Source organism: Mauremys mutica, chromosome 1, assembly GCF_020497125.1.
Source record: "Mauremys mutica isolate MM-2020 ecotype Southern chromosome 1, ASM2049712v1, whole genome shotgun sequence".
NCBI classification, from domain to species: Eukaryota; Metazoa; Chordata; order Testudines; family Geoemydidae; genus Mauremys; species Mauremys mutica.
This window is the reverse complement of record NC_059072.1, coordinates 108,877,094-108,897,245: the sequence shown is the minus strand read 5'-3', so window position 1 is coordinate 108,897,245 and position 20,152 is coordinate 108,877,094. Positions and strand designations below refer to the sequence as shown.

Genomic DNA, 20,152 nt, shown 5'->3' with positions numbered 1-20,152 from the left:
TTGTTTTGATAATGTCAAACTAATATAAATGATAAAATAAAAGTTTAAATAAAACAAAAAAGTCAAAATTAAACATTTTGATGTTATCCATATAAAATGAGTCAAAACAGTTCAATGCTTTTCTAAAAGTTTGTTAAAATTGACACATTCCCGCAAAACATTTGGATTTCGACAAAACTGCATTTTCTGATGGAAATAGTCTGCTAAAATTTTTTTGACTAGCTCTACATTAACCAAGCAACATGAGCTTAAACAAATTCCTGGGGAATGCAGTGTCTGTGTGTAATTGATTAAAATGACTTCGCCAACTTGTGTATTTAATATTTACTCTATTGCTTTCACAATTTACTCCAATTCTCCCAACGAAAAGAAAGAAAACAGAAGGTAGATTCAAATTGTATCCATACAAGAAACATACCTTCTGAAGTGATGGCTAGTCTGTTTTCTTTACAAGAATTTAAGTTAATTTTTTTCAGTTGCTTGCAATTACAAAGTTGCAGCAGGGCAGTATCTGAAATATCACAATCTCTAAGATCTAGCGTCTCCACTGCTGGGTGCAGCACCTGTAATGCAAGCACAGTATTCCCATCAAATTATACATAGTGTACCACAAATATGCACATTGGATCTGTGATTATTGCATTAGAAATTACATATGATTTTTAAAAATGTTCTTTTGAAAGGTGCCCGGTTAACAGCCCGGGGAATGAAATCCTCTCTACAGAATGTACACAATTCTGAGGTGACGAACTACCTCTTGGGGTTAGAGAACAGTCCAGTTTCTATGTATGATCAATTCTTATCTTTCCAATAAGAAATTAATCTAATCACACACAAAAGCCCATTACAGGCACTTCTGGAAACAACCAGCTACAACATTTCCACACATGGTGAGGGGGGAGGGCGGTTATACAGGGGCTGCAGCAGCACTCTGTGATCCTGCTGCTGTTCCTGAAGCTCCACCAGACGCCGGAGCATGTCCGTTTGATCACGCAGGAGCCCCAGCGTTGCATCCTGCCTCCTCTGATCTTCCTGCCGCCACCTCTCATCTCGAGTGTCCCTCCTGTCCTCACGTTCACTGGCATCTTTCCTGTACTTTGATACCACGTCCTTCCACTCATTCAGATGAGCTCTTTCATTGCGGGTCACTTCCATGATTTCCGAGAACATTTCGTCTCACGTCTTTTTTTTCCACCGCCTTATCTGAGATAGCCTTCGGGATGGAGGAGGGAGACTTGAAAAATTTGCAGCTGCAGGAGGGAGGGAAAAAAGGGAGAGAAGTATTTAAAAAGATACATTTTACAGAACAATGGTTATACTCTTTCACGGTGAACACCACTATTCACCTTACATAGCACATGTGATCTCACTACAAGGTCGCATTTTGCATCTTAATATTGAGTGCCTGCGGCTTTGGTGTTAGAGATCACAGATGCAGGTCCGGGCATCAGAATTCGGCTTGCATGCGGCCATGGTAAGCCATTGTCTTTCGGCTTCTGCAGCCTTCATATATCCAGCGCCCTCCTTTCCCAAATAGCAAGCAAAGCCTGTTGAGTGCTGCTTCTTTCCTGTTAACGTGCAGCACCAGAACCGCCCCCATCCAATTCTCTGGGATGATCGCTTTACCCCTCCCCCCTACCGCGTGGCTGGTAGCAGGGAAGATCCCAGCTAGCCAAATGCACCCCCTCCTCCCCCTGCTTGGCTAAATGCAGGGAAGGATTTCTTTTAAGCCACAGCCAAACAGCCCAACCATCTCTGTCCCCTTAATTAAATTCCTGAATTTCAACCAGGTTACCATGAATGATATCACTCTCCTGAGGATAACACAGCGAGATAAAGAACGGATGTTGCTTGAATGCCAGAAAACACTGGGACCATACGCAGCTAGGCTTTGTCATGCAATGATACCAGATTATTTGCTACATGCATGGCGTGGTCAAGTGTCCTACCATGGAGGATGGAATAAGGCTGCCCTGCCCAGAAACCTTCTGCAAAGGCTTTTGGAGTACCTCCAGGAGAGCTTCATGGAGATGTCCCTGGAGGATTTCCGCTCCATCCCCAGACATGTTAACAGACTTTTCCAATAACTGTACTGGCCGCGAATGCATCCCAAGTCCCCAGGGCAAATTAATCATTAAAAAACGCTTGCTTTTAAACCATGTTTTATATTTACAAAGGTACACTCACCAGAGGTCCCTTCCATGGCTTCATTGTCTGGGATAGTGGCTTGGGAGCGCAATTCCGTCAGGGTGAGAAAAAGCTCCTGGCTGTTGGGGAGAACGGAGTGCTGTGTGCTCTCTGCAAGCTCGTCCTCCTCTTCCTCCTCCTCATCTTCCCCGTCCGCAGAATCCTCAGGCATGGCTGAGATTACCACCCCCACCTCGGAATCCACGGACAGGGGTGGGGTAGTGGTGGCAGACCCCCCTAGAATTGCATGCAGCTCAGCGTAGAAGCGGCATGTTTTCGGCCCTGCCCCGGACCTTCCGTTTGCTTCTTTGGTTTTCTGGTAGGCTTGTCTGAGCTCCTTAACTTTCACATGGCACTGTACTGAGTCCCTGGTGTGGCCTCTCTGCATCATGGCCTTGGAAATTTTTTCAAATGTTTTTTCATTTAGTCTTTTGGAACGGAGTTCTGTTAGCACGGAATCCTCTCCCCATACAGCGATCAGATCCAGTACCTTCCGTGCGGTCCATGCTGGAGCTCTTTTTCGATTCTCAGGAGACTGCATGGTCACCTGTGCTGATGAGCTCTCCACGCTGGCCAAACAGGAAATGAAATTCAAAAGTTCGCGGGGCTTTTCCTGTCTACCTGGCCAGTGCATCCGAGTTCAGATGGCTTTCCAGAGCGGTCACAATGGTGCACTGTGGGATACCGCTCGGAGGCCAATACCGTCAAATTGCGGCCACACTAACCCTAATCCGACATGGCAGTACCGATTTCAACGCTACTCTCCTCGTCGGGGAGGAGTACAGAAATCAGTTTTAAGAGCCCTTTATATCGATATAAAGGGCTTCGTTGTGTGGACGGGTGCAGGGTTAAATCGGTTTAACGCTGCTAAATTTGGTATAAACGCGTAGTGTAGACCAGGCCCAAGAGAAGGTAGTGATAAGCTATTGAAAGCAGATTAAGGCTGAGAACAGAAAGAGGCAAAGGAGGAGACACTGTGTTAGAGAATATGGGGGTAAAAAAAAGAGGGAGCTTGAGTTTTTGTAAACTGCTTTTACTCATATGTATGCACAGATCACATATGAAAAAATTATGCAAAGCCCTTATGACGCCTAGAAATGTTTGTTCACTGCTAAAATGACCCTTGCATGGCTCAAAGCAATTCAACAGGCTCGTTAAAAGAAACTGCATGTATAAGATTGACCCACTTCTAATTTTGTCTCACTTTTTTATTACAGTTCAAGAAATGTAGCATGTTAATGTGAAGTTTTTGTTCAGTTTTTCCACAACAATTCTGGTATGCTACCCCTTGCCTCATAGTCTCATTATTCTGACTTTCAGGCACTGATAATATTTGCCTGTCATGAGTCACAGATCAAAGGAAGAACAAACTGGGGAGTTGTTCATTCCTCCTATTTCACCAAGGTCAACCTTTAGTTTTCCACAATTTTTACACCTTCTTTCGAGACTGAGTTGATATAAAAGGATACAAATGATAAAACATCTCAATTTACAACTGAGGCCAAGTCAGTAAAAAATTTCATCCTGGAACACTGACAAGCATTAATGAGCAATTGGGATGAGAGAATTTTGAATCACTGAGCTCATAGCCCTCACCTCACCATCATATTTCAAAGAAAATCAGGATTTAATGGAATTTTATCCTAAATCAAAGACCTAAAGCCCACCTAAGATTAGAAGAATCTCAGATTTCCTTGAGAACTTTACATTATTTAAATATCAGCTGGTAGAAGCCCATTTTGGCAATTGCTCCTGTCATAGTGCTTTCCCATTGCTACCAGAAGAAACAGCAGTGTGGTCCAGCACTTAGAGTCAATCTGCTGATCCTGCTGTATTGTAAAGGAAGCATTCTGTGCAGCAGCCTCAGGAAACAGACACAAACCACTATTCCTGCTAGGGATATTCTGCAAAAAGGTTTAAAAAAAATGCTGCTTGGCTATTAGGCCACTGAGTTTGCAACGGCGATTAATGTGCATGTTACACACTTATTTATGTAAGTTAGACAACTTAATTAGAAACTGATAGCAACATGAAAGGCAAAGTGCTACTGTTTCTGAATTGCTTCATAAATTGCACAGGATCTTATATTCAAGTGTGTACACTGAACAACAGGATTCCCCCAGATTAAACTGATCCAAAACAGAATGACATACAAGTCAACTAGAAAACTTTTTCATTGACTTGTGTCCATATTCATCATCTTGATTTTTATACAAGGTTGTAGGCATTTATGGAGCTTTACAGACAGATAAAAGACACAATCCCTTCAATCAAGGCTAGGCATGGCATGACATGAAATAGCAAGAGATAGCATTAGGAAGAAGGAAGGAGGGGAAGTTTACATAGTACGAGGTTTTCGGCTCACTTCTTGAACTGCATACATAATTTTAGTTGAGCTCATTATTTTGTATTATGCTGTGTAATAAACTGGCATGAATGTGGAGAGACAGGCAGAAGTGAATTTTGAATGGGTTCTTACCTCACTGATGTTTGAATCAGTTATCCGCCCTTGCATACTCATTAATTTTATCAGCTTATCTTTTATGTTGGGAGGCAAAGGCTTAATATCTGCAGCATATCTGGAAATGTTCTTTGTCAAGCACTGAAGACACCTGAAATAAATGTAAGTTAAAATTCAGTCATACAGAGGCACAATGTACTGGTACTACACTGAATTAAATACAATTATTAATTTAAAATAGGACTGTCGATTACTTGCAGTTAACTCATGCAATTAACTAAAAAAATGAATCACTATTAAAAACATTAATCGTGATTAATCACAGTTTTAATCGCATTGTTAAACAATAGAATACCAATTGAAATTTATTAAATATTTTTGGATGCTTTTCTACATTTTCAAATATATTGATTTCAATTACAACACAGAATACAAAGTGTACAGTGCTCACTTTATACAATTATTTTTTATTACAAATATTTGCACTGTAAACATGATAAAAGAAACAGTATTTTTCAATTCACCTCACATAAGTACTGTAGTGCAATCTCTTTGTCATGAAAGTGCAACTTACAAATATAGAATGTTTGTGTTACATAACCGCACTCAAAAACAAAACCATACAAAACTTTATAGCCTACAAGTCTACTCAGTACTACTTCTCATTCAGCCAATCGCTAAGACAAACACGTTTGTTTACATTTACGGGAGATAAGGCTGCCCACATTTTACTTACAATGTCACCTGAAAGTGAGAACAGGAGTTTGCATGGCACTGTTGTAGCCAGTATTGCAAGGTATTTATGTGCCAGATATAGTAAACATTCATATGCCCCTTCATGCTTCAACCACCATTCCAGAGGACATGCTTCCATGCTGATGATGCTCATTAAAAAAATAATATGTTAATTACAGTTGTGACTGAACTCTTGGGGGAAAATTGTATGTCTCCTGCTCTGTTTTACTCGCATTCTGCCACACATTTCATGTTATAGCAGTCTTGGATGATGACTCAGCACATGTTCATTGTAAGAACACTATCACTGTAGATTTGACAAAATGCAAAGAAGGTACCAATGTGTGATTTCAAAAGAAAGCTACAGCATTCGACCCAAGGCTTAAGAATCTGACGTGCCTTTCAAAATCTGACAGGCATGAGGTATGCAGCATGCTTTCAGAAGTCTTAAAAGAGCAACACTTCGATGCGGAAACTACAGAACCTGAACCACCAAAAAAAATCAGCCTTCTGTTGATGGCATCTGACTCAGATGATGAAAATGAACATGCGTCAGTCTGCACTACTTTGGATTGTTATCAAACAGAACCCGTCATCAACATGGACGCATGTCCTCTGGAATGGTGACTGAAGCATGAAGGGACATATGAATCTTTAGCACATCCGGCATGTAAATATCTTGCAACGCTGGCTACAACAGTGCCATGAGAACACTTGTTCTCACTTTCAAGTAACATTGTGCACAAGAAGTGGGCAGCATTATCTCCTGCAAATATAAACAAACTTTTTTTTGTCTGAGCGATTGGCTGGACAAGAAATAGGATTGAGTGGCTCTAAAATTGTAAAAAGAACAGGAGTACTTGTGGCACCTTAAAGACTAACAAATTTATTTTAGCATGAGCTTTCGTGAGCTGCAGCCTGCTAAGGATAGCTCATCTCAATTGATTAGACTCTGCCTGTTGGTATGCATACTTCCACCTTTTCATGTTCTCTGTATGTATAAATATCCCCTGTCTGTGTGTTCCATTGTATGCATCCGAAGAAGTGAGCTGCAGCTCACGAAAGCTCATGCTAAAATAAATTTGTTAGTCTTTAAGGTGCCACAAGTACTCCTGTTCTTTTTGCGGATACAGACTAACACGGCTGCTACTCTGAAATCTAAAATTGTAGGCTCTAAAGTTTTGCATTGTTTGATTTTTAAATGCAGATATTTTTTGCACATAATTCTACACTTGTAAGTTTAAATTTCATGATAAAGAGATTGCACTACAGCACTTCTATTAGTTGAATTGAAAAATACTATTTCTTTTGTTTTTTATAGTGCAAATATTTGTAATCAAAATAAATATAAAGTGAGCACTGTACACTTTGTATTCTGTGTTATAATTGAAATCAATATATTTGAAAATGTAGAAAACATCCAAAATATTTAAATAAATTGTATTCTATTATTGTTCAACAGTGCGATTAATCACATGATTAATCAGGATTAATTTTTTTAATCGCACAATTGTGATTAATTTTTTTAATCTCTTGACAGCACTAATTTAAAACATTAAAAGGAATCTTTTTACAGCTTTTTTAAAAAAAAACTTCTACTCTGCAATGCCCACTTAGAGGCCTGAAAATATAATGGATGTTGCTCTTGATATAGTCCTTTTCCATTAGATAGAAGTGCGAATGGGGCATTATTCATGATGCATACGTCTCAGAATTATTATTCATGCCTGAAGAAACAGTTTGTCCTTGCAGCTGGTTGTTCTTAATCTGAAGGCAGCACATTGTAGTGCATATTTGTACTAGTAACAATATCAACATGTCCTGTTTGAGACACTTTTCTCTATGTTGTAAATTCACCGCTCCCTACCTTTCCCACCACCCACGTCTCACAATAGCTTTCTGTTTTGAGAGATTTACTGTTATAAATTTCATGGTTTCTCAAATACTTATGAATTTACCTTGCTCCAGATCCATGTCTTAATCAGAGTAGACTTATATTTTGCTTTTTGAAACATCTATGAAATAGTGCTGGATGAGGAATAATGGTGCTTGTGCAAATTAATCCCATACATTCACACCAGTAAATACTTACTTGGAATAGAAGGACCAGAGAACAATCAAATCCAAAAATGTGTAACACGTCTTTATTAATAAATGTACACTTGAGTATTTAATTCCGCTACAAGTGCACAAAATTCAATAGTGTCTTAAACCAGGAAGGCTTTAAATCCCAGAATGCTCCTATATTTTGGCAGGATCACTTCTCCCTCTTTTAAATAAGACAAGTTTAGTTCAAACATGCAGCAAGATAAGAGTCTCAAAATGAGATGGATCTTCTGGAAAATTATCTTAAAACAATCCCCTCACATAGAGAAAACAAGAAGATGATACTTATCCAGATACCTTTAGAATGGTGTCCAGAGGGAATATTTCAGTGATGCTGTTCCAGATCAACTGTACATGAAACTGTACAAAACCTCATTTTGCAGATGGAGGGGGAGACTTTCAAGCACATGGCCTACATCTCAGGGAGTGTTTCACACCTGGTTCGGTTCAGGCAGCATTTGCACACCAACTTTCCCAGAGGCCATTTTAAATTGCAGTCAAGGCCCTTTAGGAATCCCTTCAGCAGAGGCTGTCTAGGCATGTGTAGATTTAGCACGTCTCTGGGACATCTTGGCCATGCCCGCCTCCAGAGCTAGCAGCACCCAATGCTTGGAATGTAACAGGTGACTGCAGACCCCAGTAGAGGAGTAGAGGTTGTAAGCAACTTGCATCACCACAACTCCTCTCCGGTCCAGTGTGTCACTGTAAACCAGGGATGAATCTAACTGGCCAAAAAAAAATAAAAAATTTTTTTTAAATGGAATTTCCATCCTGCATGAAATTCTGAGATTTTGAAATTTCATTTATTGCCAAATTGAGCCAAAAAGTCAAAATCTCAGAGTTGTTAATGAACTATTTTGAAATATTTGTTTTGATCTTATCAAAGCATTGTTTCAACTTTACCATTTTGATTATTATAATTACCAAAAGTTGAAATGATAAAATTAAATGTTTCAACCCTATCAAAGCCCTTAATTTACTGTCTACAATTCTGACAAAATCAACATGCTCCCAGAAAATGTTTAGCTGCTGGCCAATCAGCAACAAAACTGTTTCAACAAAGATTTTCAACCAGATCAACTCAGTAATGACAGCACACCATAGCTTTGGCTACACTTACACTTCAAAGCGCTGCCGCGGCAGCGCTCCCGCAGCAGCGCTTTGAAGCACTAAGTGTAGTCAAAGCGCCAGCGCTGGGAGAAAGCTCTCCCAGCGCTATCCGTACTCCACCTCCCTGTGGGGAATAACGGACAGCGCTGGGAGCCGTGCTCCCAGCGCTGGGAACCGTGCTCCCAGCGCTGGGGCTTTGACTACACTGGCGCTTTGCAGCGCCGCAATTTGCAGCGCTGGAGAGGGTGTGTTTTCACACCCTGCTGCAGCGCTGCAAATTTGTAAGTGTAGCCAAGCCCCATGAAGTCAAAGTCAATACCCCCGTTTCATAGATAAGAATCTGAAGAACAAACTTGTCACAGGTGGAAGCATAAGAATATGGGGGAGGATGGGGAAGGAAGAAGAGCGGTGATCTATTATTAGGAGTTCCTGGTTCTCCAATGTTAGTACCTGTTAATAAATATTAATGCTTTATTAGTTCTTTCTTTCTTTCTGTATATTTGATTCATTTATATATTAACTATTCTTTAGAATCTTTATCTTCAACAAAGAGTATGTCTGAATTCTAAGGCCCAGACACTATGCGCATATATAGCCTTGGGAAACTAATAAGGGATGATTGTTACAGCAGATGTTTTCTGTTGGGGAATCAATAAGGAAGAATGACTGTGTGGTAACAAGGACCCACTGAGAGAGATTATCTCGAAGAACTGTTAGTCCTCTCAGCTGTAAATAATCATGCCTTCACACAAATCAGGTAAACTGAGAATGTATAGAAAGAACATCATAACATATGTTTCTGGAAGAATATTCTTGGCAATGAGGTTTCCTTTGTTGGAACCCCTATATAACGATACTGGTATGGAAACTTAGTTGGGGGAATGAAAACAGAGTCCCTTCCAGAAGCAGGTGACACACATCCAGCTCTTAGTCTGACAGCAGTGACTCTATTATTTCTGTATAATGGTGTATTAATCTCTGATTGATAATTTTAGATTAAAAAATTCCAATTGAGCCTGTTATTTCGACAGTCTTGAGTCATTAACTCAGACACGCAACATCAGCCATTACAACATAATACAGTAGTAACTAATGAAATCAAAATATTTGACATCCACTGACAAAGTATTACAAATCAATAGGGCTATCAATTAATCACAGTTAACTCACACGATTAACTCGAAAAATTAATCACGCAACAATAGAATAACAATTAAAATGTATTAAATATTTTTGGATGTTTTTCTACATTTTCAATATTGATTTCAATTACAACACAGAATACAAAGTGCTCAGTGCTCACTTTATATTTATTTTTTGTTACAAATATGTACGGTAAAAATGATAAATAAACAAATAGTATTTTTCAATTCACCTCAAACAAGTAATGAAGTGCAATCTTTTGGACTCGATGACCTTTCGAGGTCCCTTCCAGTTCTAGGAGATTGGTATATCTCCAATTATTACCTTATTGTGAAAGTGCAACTTAAAAATGTAGATTTTTTTGTTGCATAACTGCATTCAAAAACAAAACAGTGTAAAACTTTAGCGCCTACAAGTCCACTCAATCCTACTGATTCTGCCAATTGCTAAGACAAACAAGTTTGTTTACACTGACAGGAGATACTGCTGACTGTTTCTAAGCCCTGGTCTACACTACAAGTTTAGGTCGAATTTAGCAGTGTTAGAGCAATTTAACCCTGCACCGGTCCACACGACGAAGCCATTTTTGTCAACTTAAAGGGGACTTAAAATCGATTTCGGTACTCCTCCGCAACGAGGGGATTAGCGCTAAAATCAACATCACCGGGTCAAATTTGGGGGTAGTGTGGACACAGTTCGACGGTATTGGCCTCCGGGAGCTATCCCAGAGTGCTCCATTGTAACCGCTCCGGACAGCATTCTCAACTCAGATGCACTGGCCAGGTAGACAGGAAAAGCCCCGTGAACTTTTGAATTTTATTTCCTGTTTGGCCAGCATGGCGAGCTGATCAGCACAAGTGACCATGCAGAGCTCATCAGCAGAGGTGACCATGGAGTCCCAGAATCACATGAGGAGGAGGAGGTTGAAGATAGCGCACAACAGGCAAGCGGAGAAACTGTTTTCCCGGACAGTACATCTCTTTTCGGCAACAAGCTTGTCGTATTCGGGGGTCATATTTGAAGTGGATATTTTCATAATGTCTTCCAAATGGTTGTCAGTCAGAGAAGAACATTGCTTGATTTTATTCATGTTCATGATGGAAAATGTTTGTTCACATATGTAAGTGCTTCCAAAAATGCTGAACATTTTCAGTGCAACTTCGATAAGATTCTTGTATTTTTCATCATCGAGACTTTTGTAGAAGTCGCGCAGGCTGCTTTCTCTGTGCTTATTTCGGTAAGCTGCCGAACATTGAAGTTCAATAACTTCCAACTGCAAATCTAGTGGCACTTCCTCTGGATCCACAGAAAAGGGATCTTCAATCAACTTCAACTGGATGTCTTCTTCTTTAGACAAAGTAAGTCTTCTGTCAAATTCTTCAATCAAAAGATTAATGTGCTTTGCGTATATTTCTCCTAACTCGGGGTGTTTGTGCTGAGGGATACACTGTGCACAAGTGGGAAAGTGACACATTTCATCTTTTGACAGCTGACTTCTGAAAAGTTTCAATTTCATTTTGAAAGCTTTCACTGCTGCACACATTTGAAATATAAGTTGATTTTTCCCCTGAAGTTGAATGTTGAGATCATTCAGGTGTGCTGTCATATCACAAAAGAAAAAAAGATCTTGATTCTTGGACTCATTTTCAAGCTCTGGGAATTTTATGGGCCCATGTTCTAGGAATTTTGCTACCTCCTCTTTCAAAGCAACAAAAAGCTGGAGCACTCTTCCTCGACTCAACCACCTCACTTCTGTATGGTAGATTAAGTCATTGCACTCGGCGTCTACCCTTTCAAGAAAGACTGGAAATGTCTTATGTTTTAGTCCTCTAGAACGGATGTAGTTTACAATGGAAACTACCACTTACATTACATGCTCAAATTTTAAGACTTTGCTACACAAAACCTGCTGATGTATAATGCAGTGATGTTTGGTTATTTGTCTCCCAATAAATTCTTCAAGAAGAGTAACTGCTCCAACATTTTTTCCGCCCATAGCTGGAGCACCATCGGTACAAATGGCCACCAAGTTTGTGAAATCTAATCTCGACTTATCATTCATGCACTTTATCACTTCACTGGAGATTTCTTTTCCGGTTGTGTGACCTGTCATGGAGCACATGCCAGCAAGTTCTTCAGTAATTTCAAAGTTTTTATCAATACCTCTAATAAAAATAAGAAGTTGGGTGGTGTCTTTTAAATAAGTGCTTTCATCCATAGCTAGGGAGCAAAAGCAGAATTCACTGACTCTCTGCTTTAACTGATCACTTAGATTGGTAGAAATGTCAGCTATTCTTCTCTGTACAGTCATGCGTGATAGACTGACATTTTCAAATATTCCCCTCTTTTCTGGACATAACTCAGATACAGCAATCAACATACACTTTTTTAAAAACTCACCTTCTGTGAAACATTTCCCAGCAGCAGCAATTTCCTTAGAAATTTGACAGTTTAGTTTAGGGTAACCATATCATTCTCAGTGCTCACTTTCTTGAAAATTTGCTGTTCTCCACTAAGGTTTTTCGCTAAACTGGCTGCTTTATTTTTTCATTTGGGTTCAATTTGGCGAGATTGGGATGTTTAGTTTCAAAGTGCCACTGAAGGTTGTATTCTTTCGGAACGGCTAATGTTTCACGACACATGAGGCACAGTATTTTGTCTTTGAAAACAGTACGTAAGTATTTATTCGTCCATTCAGTGGTGAAAACTCTGTGCTCTGATTCTATTTTTCTTTTTCTTTTCACTCATGGTATACATTATGAAGCTCAAGATTTTGTTGAATAAATTCACACACAAGGGAAACACTCACAGTCACACACAAAGAGAAGAGATATCTCACAGCACATGGCACACTAGCAAGGCACTGACGGTGTGTGGAAGCCTGTAGAGGGGGAAAGAAACCGCATGCATAGGGTGACCAGATCACAGCAGTAAAGTAGGACCCACCCCCTCCCAGCTCGGCCCCACCATCACACCCCTCTTCACCGCCTAGCCCCCCGCTGGCTTGCTGCGTCCCTCCTAGTCAGTCCCCCACTTACCACTCACCTCCTTTCACCTCCTCCCTCCCCTGCCAGAAACCCCCATGCCCGCCCCTTCTGCTGGCTCACTGCTCGCCTCTTTGCTCACCCACCACTTGCCCACTTGCTCGCCCCTGACTCTCCGCTCACCCCCTCGCCCTTCCCCAAAGTATAAAGCCTCATTCAAAGACCCAGGGGTCACTATATTACTGCACTCAGCAATCAATGCAGTTGTAGATAAATCTCTGCATTATGCATTTTTGTATAACTTTTATATGACTTTGTATTGAACCTTGGTAATATGTTATAGCAGGCCCCTAAGGTAGTATAATTAAGGTAAAAGAAAAATGTCTTCTCGCTAGAAGTAGAATAAGATCTTTCCCCCACTTTGTAATCAATTGCCCTGTTGAATGAATGAGGTGTGAATGAGGAAGGCGTGGAAGGCAGGCACCTCCAGACAGCTGCAACTCTTGGAGAGGGGACTGGAGCCAGACCAAGGACAATCAAACTTGTCAAGTGGGCTGACTAGAGAAGAGCAGACATACTGACAGCCTGGGGGGTTAGAAGCAAGCACCTTCTCTTGGGAACACCCTCTTTGCAGCATTGAGACAACCCCCAGCGCAGAGAAAAGCAGCAAAAAGTACCAATGGACCCAGTCCCAGATTTTGAATCTGGGAGATTTGCATAAGAGGGAAGCTGCTATTAAAGTGAGGTGTCTTGCAGAAAACCCTGGGTTTCGTCTTTTCAACATCGGAGCATCGATCCAGATTGGCAGAAGCCCAGCTCCACACCTCCCCCATCTAACTCACCTGGCCAGTGAAGTTAAGGGGAGCAATTCGTTGGTAACAACAGCAAGATGGAGTGTGTTTGTGTGTGTGTATGTGAGTGCATGAGTGTGATATATATCATATGCATATGATAGTGTTGATTATTACATGTAGTACTAATAAATGTGGCGTTTTGCCTTATTCCCCCGAAAAGATCCTGTACAGTACTTTAAGTACAACACAGTAACAAAAATTAAAATACTGAAAATGGATGCCCCCCTCCAGCCACCAACTTGCCGCTCGCCTCCTCAACCCTCCCAAGTATAAAGCCTCACCGCCACTGCCCACTCGCTCGGCTCGTCATTGCCCCCCCTCCCCGGCTCGCCTCCTCACCCCCCGCCGCCCGCTCGCCTCCTCAGCCCCCTCTCCCCCGCCGCCAGCTCACCTGGCCCCTTGCCACTGCCCGTCTGCTTGCCTCGTCATCCCTCCACCCCCCTGGCTCGCCTCCTCACCCCCCGCCACCCGCTTGCCTCCTCAGCCCCCCTCCCCCACCACCAGCTCACCTGCCCCCCTGCCACTGGCCTCTTCACCACCCCGCTCACCTGCCGGCCAGCCGTTGGCTTGCCCCACCCCACCGCTTGCCTACTCACCCCCCGCGGGCCGCACAGTGAGCCCACATGGGCCACATGCGACCCGGGGACCATATGTTGTGCAGGCCTGGCTTACAGGGAAGTAGCGTTAACCAAGGGGGCAGGTTTTCATCAAGGAGAAACAAACAGAACTTTCACACTGTAGCCTGGGCAGTCAGGAAACTGGCTTTCAAAGCTTCTCTCATGCGCAGCGTGCCCTGCTGTGCTCTTCTAACCGCCCTGGTGACGGGCTGCGCATAATCAGCGGCCAGGTGATTAGCCTCAACCTCCCACTCCGCCATAAACGTCTCCCCCTTACTCTCACAGATACTGTGGCGCACACAACAAGCAGTAATAACGATAGGAATATTGGTTTCGCTGAGGTCTAACCGAGTCAGTAAACTGCGCCAGCGACCCTTTAAATGTCCAAATGCACATTCTACCACCATTCTGCACTTGCTCAGCCTATAGTTGAACAGCTCCTGACTACTATCCAGGGTGCCTGTGTATGGCTTCATGAGCCATGGCATTAAGGGTGTGGAGGAAAAATTAAGCTGGTCCTAATACCAGGCTTCTACTTGCTTGGTCTAGGCCTGCCTTGCAGCTAGCAGGCCCAAAACCTGAGCTAAGCTAAGTGTTGTGCTACCTGACAACGGCGGTCAAGGGTTAAGACACAGAGGGGGGAGGGGCAGAGGGAAGACGGTGGAAAGCCCCTGAAACAAGAACAATTTGCAATGTGTCTACTGCTTTTAAAATACAATAACCGCTTGCATGAAGCAATAAAATAACCTAGAGCATGAAGCAATTATCTAAAATAAATGTAATTCATGATTTCCCCTATACCATTTGTGTAACTACCCCCATTGTGTAACTGTACCCGGTAGAAGACAATTGTGTAATTGCGCCCCATAAAAGGCAAGGTGGTGACAGAATGCTGGAAAGTACCAAGGAGACCCTAACTCAATTACATGCATACAAGGCAAGGTTGCAAAAGGGTGCTGGAAAGTACCGAAAAGACCCTAACTCTTGACCTGTACTGATTTTGCAATGTATTCCAAATAAGGTAATTATTACTCAGGTATGTGTAATTTGTCTGTGGTTTCAAGCTTTAAAAGCTCCTGTATGCTTTGCTTCGGGGGAGCAGTTCCAATAACTGCTGCCCCCAGCGTGTTGGTGTGTAATCAATAAACGGGCCTCAGGCTGAGTCTCTGATCAAAAATGATGCGAGGGTGAATTTTTCCACAACAAGGGGTAGGCTGGGTCCCCAAGGATAACTATAGGCATTTCAACATCCCCAGTGGTTATTTTCTGGTCTGGAAAGTAAGTCCCTTGCTGCAGCCGTTCACGCAGACCAGAGTTCCTGAGGATGCGAGCGTCATGTACCTTTCCCGGCCATCCCACGCTGATGTTGGTGAGACGTCCCTTGTGATCCACCAGTGCTTGCAGCACCACTGAAAAGTACCCCTTTCAGTTTATGTACTCACTGGCTTGGTGCTCTGGTCCCAAGGTATCGCCCCACCACAGTTAGGGAATCCCATTGCAGCAAAGCCATCCACTATGACCTGCACATTTCCCAGAGTCATTACCCTTGATGGCAGCAGCTCAGTGATCGCGTTGGCTACTGGGATCACAGCAGCCCCCACAGTAGATTTGCCCACTCCAAATTGATTCCCGACTGACCAGTAGCTGTCTGGCGTTGCAAGCTTCCAGAGGGCTATCACCACTCACTTCTCAACTGCGAGGGCTGCTCTCATCTTGGTGCCTGTGCGCTTCAGGGCAGGGGAAAGCAAGTCACAAAGTTCCATGAAAGTGCCCTTATGCATGCAAAAGTTTCGCAGCCACTGGCAATCATCCCAGACCTGCAACACTATGCGGTCCCACCAGTCTGCGCTTGTTTCCTGGGCCCAGAATCGGCGTTCCAAGGCACAAACCTGCCCCATTACCACCATAATGTCCAAATTTCCAGGGGCCGTGCTTTGAGAGAAATCTGTGTCCATGTCCTCATCACTTTCGTCAACGTGCTGCCATCGCCTCCTTGCCTGCTTTTGCAGGTTCTGGTGCTGCATATACTGCAGGATAATGCACGAGGTGTTTACAGTGCTCATAACTGCTGCAGTGATCTGAGCGGGCTCCATGCTTGCAGCGGTACAGCATCTGCAGGTGAGCAGAGTGGCAGCGGAAGCGTGACGATGGTTTGCAGCCCTACTGCACCATCTGCTGCCAGAGCAGGAGAGCAGAGTGGCAGTGGAAGTGGTCACTCGATGACGATGATTTGCAGCCCTATTATACCTTCAGCTGCCAGAGCAGGAGAGCAGAGTGGCAGCGGAAGCGTGACAATGGTTTTCAGCCCTATTGTGCCGTCTGCTGCCAGCAGCACCCAGGACACAACAGCGGTGGCTGAGCTGAGCAGGTTGCACGCTTGCCGTGGCATGGTGTCTGCGCAGAAAAAAGGTGCGAAATGATTGTCTGCTGTTGCTCTCATGGAGGGAAGGGCGACTGACGACATGTACCCCAAACCACCCATGACAATGTTTTTGCCCCATCAGGCAGTGGGAGCTCAACCCAGAATTCCAATGGGTGGTGGAGAGTGCGGGAACTGTGGGATAGCTACCCACAGTGCAATGCTCCGAAAGTCGATGCTAGCCTCGGTACTGTGGACACACTCCGCCGACTTAATGTGACTTAATGCGCTTAGTGAGGACGCACACAATCGATTGTATAAAATCGCTTCCTAAAAAATCAACTTCTATAAATTCGACCTAATTTTGTAGTGTAGACATACCCTTATTTACAATGTCACCTGAAAGTGAGAACAGGAATTCGCATGGCACTTTTGTAGCCGGCATTGCAAGGCATTTACATGCCAGATATGCTAAACACTTGCATGTCCCTTCATGCTTCGGCCACCATTCCAGAAGACATGCTTCCATGCTGATGATGCTTGTTAAAAAAATAATGCGTCAATTAAATTTGTGACTGTACACCTTGGCGGGGAGAATTATATGTCTCCTGCTCTGTTTTACTTGCACTCTGCATACATTTGATGTTACAGCAGTCTCGGATGATGACCCAGCACGTTTGTTTTAAGCACACTTTCACAGCAGATTTGACAAACGCAAAAAAGGTACCAATGTGAGATTTCTAAAAATAGCTAGAGCACTCAACCCAAGGTTTAAGAATCTGAAGTGCCTTTCAAAATCTGACAGGTATGCAGCATGCTTTCAGAAGTCTTAAAAGAGCTATATTTCCACGTGGAAACTACAGAACCTGAACCATCAAAAAAGAAAATCAATCTTCTACTGATGGCATCTATCTCAGATGATGAAAATGAACATGCATCAGTCCGCACTGCTTTGGATTGTTATTGAGCAGAACCCATCATCACCATGGACGTGTGAAAGTAGAATAAATTATATTGTAAAAATAAGAATGGATTAAAGAAATGTTGTATGTACCTTTAAGCAGAAATAAGAAATGTTGAAATACAGGTGCCAGGAAAAGAAACATTAGGCATAAACAATGGTGCTAATGGCAAAACATTAACAGAAGATGGGTAGTAGTTAGTAAGGGAATAAAATATGCATGCCTAACCCAGGTAAACTTATCTGATTCTGCTTCCTTTGTTATCTTGTTAAGTTTCTCATCCTTTTATCTGTATAAATAAGATAGTTTGTGTCTTGCATGGGGCTCACATTATCTGGGTGTTATTAGCAGAAGCGCTGTGCTAATAAAACAGAGTGGTCTGACAAACTGTGAGTCCTGAGTCTAACTTTGACAATTTGGAGGTTCCACCGAGATGGCAACCGTCTTCACTGGGGCTGTGTGATTCCTGACTGTTTTTGTAGGACGACCGTGGAAGCCGGCACCTGGGCATTTGGCCCGAGCGGTCCTCCACCAGAACGGAAAGGTGCACGACCACAGTGAAGTCTACGCCATTGAACCTGTTGGTTCCCACTCTGTTCTGGTAGGGATCCCGGGATCTGACATCAGGAATCTGGTCAGGTAATTATTTCTGTGTTTTGTCCGGACTGAGGACTGTTCTGTCTCTGTGTCTATCCGTCTTCCTGTGGAGTGTTTGAGTCTGGGTGCCATCTCCGTCCGGGGATCGGCCAACCAAGGGGTTCCTGTCCCTGCGGTCTGAGTGAGTGGAATCTGCACAATTGCAGCCGCACCACACTTTGGGTAAATCCCTGGGTGTGAAAGCAAGGGCAATTGAGGCAGTAGCCTGTGGGCTCCTTTTGTGTGTTGCACTGGGCATTGCTCTGACAAACTGTGAGTCCTGAGTCTAACTTTGACAGACGCATGTCCTCTGGAATGGTGGTTGAAGCATGAAGGGACATATGAATCTTTAGCGCATCTGGCATGTAAGTATCTTGCGACGCCAGCTACAACAGTGCCATGCAAACACCTGTTCTCACTTTCAGGTGACATTATGAATAAGAAGCTGGCAGCATTATCTCCTGCAAATGTAAAAAAACTTGTTTGTCTGAGCGATTGGCTGACCAAGAAGCAGGACTGAGTGGACTTGTAGGCGCTAAAGTTTTACATTGTTTTATTTTTGAATGCAGGTTTTTTTGTACATAATTCTACATTTGTACGTTCAACTTTCATGATAAAGAGATTGCACTACAGTACCTGTATTAGGTGAATTGAAAAATATTTTGTTTTTGTTTTTTACAGTGCAAATATTTGTAATAAAAAATAAATATAAAGTGAGCACTGTACACTTTGTATTCTGTGTTGTAATTGAAATTAATGTATTTGAAAATGTAGTAAACATGCAGAAATATTTAAAAGAAATGGTATTCTATTGTTGTTTAACGGCGCGATTAATTTTTTTTAATCGCGCAATTAATTTTTTTAAATCACGCCACAGCCCTACAAATTAATATTTTATTCTCCAGTATTTGAGCAAATAAACTACCATCTTGGATGCTTGCACGACTCATAGTCTTTTTGTGTAGTTCCCCTTTTTGAAGTTAAACGCAACTGTGGTGGACTTCTTGGGTATTTCCTCCCCAACAAGGATGTTAGATTTAATTACATTATGATTGCTATTATCAAGCCGGTTCAGATATATTCACCTCTTGGACCCGATCCTGTGTTCCGTTTAGGGATAAATCAAGAATTGCCTCTCCCCTGGTGAAGTCCAGGACTAGTTGCTCCAAGAAGCAGTCATTTATGGTGTCTAGAAATTTGTCTCTGCATCCTGTCCTGAGGTGACATGCAGCCAGTCAATATGGGTATGGTTGAAATCCCCCATTGCTTTTGATTTTTTTATTTTTGTAACCTCTCTAATCTCTGTGAGCATTTCACAATCACCATCCTGGTCAGATAGTTGGTAGTATATTCCTTCTGCTATACTCATTATTCAACCATGGAATTTCTATCCATAGAGATTCTATGGTACAGTTTGATTCATTTAAGATTTTTACTATATAAGATAATAAGATAAGGCTATAAGGTTTTTACTGTTAGTTACTAACAGCAAAGCTAGGAGGAGGACCTACCACATCATTTAGGAGGTGTCTCATGGTCTTGGCAGTCAAATGGGCCCTCGAAGTGAAAACTCATTGTTCAAATCCTCCTTTCATATTCTCTACCTATGTATGAATCAGTGTTCCACTTCTCTCTGATACATTCTCTCTCAGTGGTTACAAGCCTACAAACCTTGCTCCCTTTAATCTTATAAAAACAACTTTAATTTGCCTAACAAGAGCAAAGCTAATTATAACCAATTTTATCTAACAACTACCTTCCTCCTTATTTGTATATCAGGCTCCATCTTGTACTATCTATATTCCTTCACCCTTGTTAAAAATTTTGGCAGCACATCACCACCTTATTCTATCCTGTACATTCTTCAAATTCCTGATCTTCCCTTGGGCTCTATCCTTCTAAATACTAGTTTCTTTATTTGTTTTTTGTAACTGAAGTGTTTTACAGGGATAGTTGTGTTCTACTTCAGCTAAGAGGAACACCACAAAGACAAAAACA

General features: G+C 42.3%; 1 protein-coding gene across 5 annotated transcripts in view; it reads right to left on the bottom strand.

The window, feature by feature from the left end:
- The window catches only part of AMN1 (antagonist of mitotic exit network 1 homolog), a 69,315-nt gene that overhangs the window by 39,553 nt on the left and 9,610 nt on the right, over positions 1 to 20,152 (bottom strand). For 2 of the 5 annotated variants that reach the window (XM_045001287.1, XM_045001294.1), the window contains exons 2-3: positions 4,667 to 4,799; positions 419 to 563 (exon numbers count right to left, since the gene is read on the bottom strand). In XM_045001287.1, coding sequence (XP_044857222.1) covers positions 419 to 563; positions 4,667 to 4,799 — 278 coding nt within the window. Of the gene's footprint in view, positions 1 to 418; positions 564 to 4,666; positions 4,800 to 7,786; positions 8,078 to 12,142; positions 12,172 to 19,239; positions 19,370 to 20,152 lie in introns of those variants that run through there. The other 3 variants (XM_045001289.1, XM_045001288.1, XM_045001292.1) reach the window with 3 other exon arrangements.